Source organism: Nestor notabilis, unplaced genomic scaffold (genome assembly GCF_000696875.1).
Source record: "Nestor notabilis isolate BGI_N333 unplaced genomic scaffold, ASM69687v1 scaffold24107, whole genome shotgun sequence".
NCBI classification, from domain to species: Eukaryota; Metazoa; Chordata; class Aves; order Psittaciformes; family Psittacidae; genus Nestor; species Nestor notabilis.
In genome coordinates, this window is record NW_009936358.1 from 1,570 (window position 1) to 7,132 (window position 5,563).

Here is a 5,563-nt window from a genome sequence, read left to right on the forward strand (position 1 = left end):
AAGTCGTAAAGAGTTATCTACATGTCTCTCTTTTATGCTGTTTTTCCCTCCCTTAGAATTCATTGGCTATAAAACCTGCTAAAAACAAGGAGAAGTTTGAATTGCTGGTACTAGTTAGCATTTAGGACTAATCTGAGTTATCCTTGGAATATGCTCTAAACCCAGTGGGGTGGGTTTTTTTGTTTTTTTTTCTTTGAAAAACCAGATGTGTCACTACAGCACAAGGTAGTCCTCTAAGGCTTTTTGGGGTCCTACGGAACATATGGGTACAGCCAGTGTTGTTCTGAGGTGAAGAGCCTGCCAGTGCACTCTGTGGGACATGCAGCTTCTTCAGACCAGCCAGTGATTACTTGAACCCAGATAAATGGGGCTGGAAGGAAGGCAGGAAAAATAGGTATTGCTAGAGGAGTGTTGCAGGAAGGAGAAGGGGAGAATTAGAAGGTTGCAGGAGGAAAAAGTATGTTTGTGTAGATGAGTATGGGAGTTCTGGTGCTCCAGGATACTTGTTTAAGAACTTCATTGTCAGCCACTGAAATGTGAAGTAACATCAAGGACTTCTAAAAGTAGGTTGTGCACTTTTTCTAAACCATGACTACAACCCTTCTAGAATTATAAAAGAAGAAAACAAGTCTTTTTGGTAGGTAGTTGGCATGAGGGCAGATAATGTATTTATAAGTATTATGAAAGATGTTTGAAAATTTGGTTTTGCCAAAAGTAGTGGTATGGAAATTATTGTCATCTTACTCCAAATTAATTGCATTTTTCGTTTGCATACTTTTTTTTTTTATTTCCCCAGATGAAAAGCTACAAAGTGAAAAAGTTTCAAAAGAGATGAATGAATTTATCAACAAAGAACAAAACAGTAACTCAGCATCACAGGAGGCAAAAGAAATTGAAGCAGATGCGGTTCATGAAAAGAAAAGATCTCCAAATGCAATTGCACCTGATACAGAGCTTAAAAAAGAGGGTAAAGAGAGAACAGGAAGGAGTGGGTCAGGAAGCTCTAGCAGTGGTAGCAGTAGCAGCAATAGCAGAAGCAGTAGCAGCAGCAGCACTGTATCTAGTTCATCCTATAGCAGTAGCTCAGGTAGTAGTCGCAGCTCTTCACGTTCTTCCTCTCCTAAAAGGAAGAAGAGGCACAGTCGCAGTAGAACACCTTCACATAAAGTTAGGCGCAGCAGAAGCAGGAGTTACTCCCACAGAAATAGGAGAGAGAGAAGTAGGAGCAGGGAGAAAATAAGGGAAAGGAGAAGATCTAGTAGAAATCACAGTGCTGAAAGAGGGGAGAGGCGAAGAAATCGGAGTCCTTCGAGAGAGAGAAGCTGGGACAGACGTAGTAGCCGTTCCAGAGACAGGCGAGCTAACCGTGCGAGCCGCAGCAGAAGCAGGGATAGACGTAAAGCTGAAGACCAGCGTAGAAGCCCTCCTGGAAATAGGCACAAACATAAAAGTGAGGGTAAAGACCAAGAAAGGAAGAAGGAGCAGGGCGGAGCTGTAGATAAGGACAGAAAAAAGAACAGGGAAAGGGAGAAAGATCAGGAAAAAAGGAAAGACAGGTCCAAAAAAGAGGACAAAGAAAGTAAGGCTGGCAATCATGACGACAGTAGATTAAAGAGAAAAAGGGACAGCGAAAGAACTTTCTCTCGCGGTGATTCCATATGTGTGAAAATAATAAGACAGGATTCCAGGCAAGAATGCAAAAAAATTACTACCAAAGATAGCAAAAAACGGTCAGGCTCCGAATCTAGTGCGAGGAGTAGTTCTGAATCGCCAGGAAGCAGCAAAGAAAAGAAGGCTAAGAAATCGAAGCATATTCGGTCATGTTCCATGGAGAAATCTCAAAGGTCTGGTAAGAAGGCAAGCCGCAAACACAAGTCTAAGTCACGATCAAGGTAGTATACTTTTTAAGTATTTTGTCTGACTTTTTACTTTTATTTTTTGATATTCGTCTTCATGCGTACGGCATATGAACTTTTTTAATAAAGTATGGTATTTATTAATTTTTTTGTCTTAGGCAAAAGTAACTTTGGAAAAATCTTTTAAAACTATTAATTACTAAAGCCTAAAGTGTGTGTGGGTTTGGGGGTCTTTTATTTTTTCCAATTAACTTTTCCCCCGTTTTCCTTCTATTTTTCAGATCAACGACTCCTCTTCGTCGTAAACGCTGAGGAATTTATGGCACCAGTGCTATGACATTTAAAAATTCCATGAGTTATAAAGGCTTGTCTCATTATAGAGGCACATTGTGGCTATGTAGGTGAAACCAGAATCCTTTTTTTATCTGTAAATAGGTGTATTTTTTCCAAATGCTGCTCAGAATTAAATACCTAATAGGATTTCTTTGTATTACTTTTCCCCCCCCCCCCAAGAACGGTAGTGCTTATTAAGAATATAAACCAGGCCATTCTCTTTCAGCTGTAATGTTCTTAAAATTACTATTGAATGTACTGTGATGTCAATAAAGCTCTTTAGTTCATTTTTTTGTTTAAAATTCTTGCACCTGAATTTTGTGTTAAATTGTAGAAAGTACCTTTTTTTTTTTTTTTTTTTTTTTAAGGAAGAAAAACAAAAAGGCAGCTTCTTTTGTATAACAATTTTTAAAGTACTTGAAAAAGATTTTAACGTAAACCACTTGCCAGAATATGTAATCCATGGACACGATGAGATTAATCTATTGGGGGTGCGTGGAAGAACAAAGCAAAGACATCTTATTTTTTCTTTAGATCTGTGTAATAGATTTTTAATAACCTTTTTATTTGGACTAGCAAGTAATATATGCTGTGTGTGTAAAATATGGGTCACTGTAATACAAGCTATACTGAAACAGACTGAACCCCACTAGGAGTATGTGCAAATAACTGATCTTGTGTGACAAGTGTTAAGCTCTGGAACTATATTCCTCACTCAGTTTTCAGAGAGGACTTTCTGAATGTCCAGGGATATTACAGGAACAAGACTCTATTTTAGATGTTTTTATGGAATATATTTATAAATGGCACTCAGTACACAGTAGAAAACTGACAGTAGGTTAACTTTACATTTTGGCACATGCATTAAATGTGTAGTAAGCACTAAAGCTGCTTATTTTTGTTCGTGTTACAAGAATTGTGATTCCTGTAAAACCTAATACAGTGATGAGACAGCAACGTAACTAAATTTTTGGTTTTAATATCACCATAAAGAGAAAAAGGTCACTGATTTTTTACCTCCTTCTTCAGGAAATTAACTGCTGCTCTTAGTAACAGGAGTGTGAAATAATACTAGTTAAGAAAAAAAAAACAACCTACTACATAACTCTAGGCCAGTGACTGTTAACGAAGAACATTAATGCAGGAGAAGATGGGAGATCTGTGCTAGAAGGCCTGGTTATGATACCAACTGTGAAAAAGACAAAAGGCGTAACATCAAAGTAAGATCCCTTTGATGGCTGTATCTTCTGAGAAAAAAAACTAGCAGTTTGGGCAACTTGCAGAGCATGTCTTCACGAGCAGATTAATCCATTTAACTAAAACTAGAATTCAGCTATGCAGCATTTTTGCCAGTGTAATTTTTTCATAAGTTAGAAGTAAACTGCTTCAGTGCAAAGAATCACATTTTTAACTACATGTTTATTAAGCAAGCTAATGGCTGGTGAATTCATGATGCATGTTTATCAAAACACTGTTACAGATAATAAGTTAACTGGTTATAAATAACATACCTCCCCCACCCAGATAAGTCCTTTCACATAGCATATGCACACATACCTGTTAGCAAAATAAGGCATAATTTGCAACACACAAATTTTACTTGTGTTGGTGCAGATATAAATAATGATGTTTTAATCCAGTCTCAGTACATGATTTGCTTTTGGTAAAAGGGAGACTTTTTTGAGACGTAGGTAGCATAACAGAGGTCTCAGAAGGATGGCTCTAGAGAGAAGGAATTAAGTTTAAGAAAAGCTATTGAGGAATACAGTTTCCATGATGCATTGAATTTGATTTTCAGTTCAAATTTTATATTCTCTGTCTAATAATAAAAAAGATTGTGTATGAAAAGCTTTATATACCCTGCCAACAACTGGAATTCTGTCACTTCCTGTAAATATGAGAATTATTTTTTTGACACAAATGCACTTATATGGGTAGTGACTGTATGCCAATAAAAAGAGCATACGATCTCTGTATTTAACTGTTTCAGAAATCTTACTAAACAGCATACTCAGCGCATCAGTAATTGAAAATACAACATTGCTATGTCAGCTTCACCTACATTAGAATTCTTTGTGGGTTAGTAACTCACTTCTGACTGGTTTTTCAATGGTAAAGGCAAAAATGACAACTAGTCTTTAATTCCACACACCTAAAGTGTTCTTAAATTCAAATGTGCAAATATTACACAATGGGCATGTATCATTTTGGAGAAGTCTGAACTGGGTTGCTGCTCTGTTCTTTTACTTTTTTAAATAAACACTGCGAAAAAACATTTTGGTGCGCTGCAGGAGAGCAGGACATACAATATGCAGCAGCATGACAGCTGGAGGCATTTCCCTTGAAAAACTGCTTTAATAAATAAGGGATGGTGTGGAATCGAGTGAAAAATGGTTTCCATGCAAATTGTTTTGAAGATGAATACAGCAAACCCAATGTGAGCAAACCCCAAGGCACCCATTGCGCCATCTATGAACAGGAACCGGCTGTGGCCATGGACAGGCCAGTTGGGTAAAATATTCTAACTTTTAAAGATTGAGCAACCACATGCTTTTTGAAATATGGGATAATTGCTGGTTTAGGGGGAAAAAGTCTGGTGTCATTTGTGTCTCTCTCCTGTGGGAGAGGTTGGTGTCCAGGCTGCTGCTCTTAATTACAGTTACCTTGGAAGTCTGTGTTTAGTAACAGAAAAATGGAATAGCTGCCTCCAGTTTAAAACCAGCTCATCCTGTTAAGTAGAATACTTGCCATTGTGCATGTATTTAATTGCTTGTTACGAAATTTTTAAAAGTCACAAATACAAAAGCAGTGGCAACAGAAGGATTGGCTCTCCAGATTTTGCATTTGCTTTGCTAAATAAATGGCGAGGAATAAATTAATCTGCATAAATAATATGCAGAGGCACACTTGAAGGAAGGGTTAGTTTTGTGTCTTAAGGAGACTGTGTGTCTCAGCATAAAGGATTTCTTTGAGCTCTCTTTTTCCAGTAGTTCTGAGGTGTCATTAATGACTCCTAAGCCCACTGCCCCATGAGCTTTACTGGGTGGGAGGTAGGAGCATAGCGAAGTGGTGCGCGCACACTGAGCAGCCTTGCCATATATTTATTTGCTGCTGAGACCAGGTCTTTGAGACCTTTCAGCAGTCCTTACTTAGCTTTAAAAAAAATAAATCCAAACATTACCTAGTAGATGAATTACGCTGTATTTGCAGGAGACCTGCCAGTGGGCAGATTGTGGGCAGTGAGGGTTGGTGCACTGGGCACGGTCAGTTAATAAAACACACTGGCTTTGGATAGAGTGGAGAGGTGGTACTGCTCCAAACCTGCTGCCTGGTGGTTTGTGCAGGCTGTGCTCCTGCCTGTGGCTGCCAGTGTC

The 5,563-nt window shown here is 38.4% G+C and overlaps 1 protein-coding gene across 1 annotated transcript; it reads left to right on the top strand.

Annotated features, from left to right (window-relative positions):
* Positions 1–796: 796 nt before the first annotated feature.
* Positions 797–2,486, top strand: LOC104408651 (arginine/serine-rich protein PNISR-like; the record flags this gene model as incomplete). The annotated part of the gene is made up of 2 exons (XM_010018310.1): positions 797–1,892; positions 2,138–2,486. Coding segments are annotated over 2 exons (1,127 nt in total), but the record flags the coding sequence as incomplete, so codon positions are not given.
* Between the last annotated feature and the right edge of the window lie 3,077 nt (positions 2,487–5,563).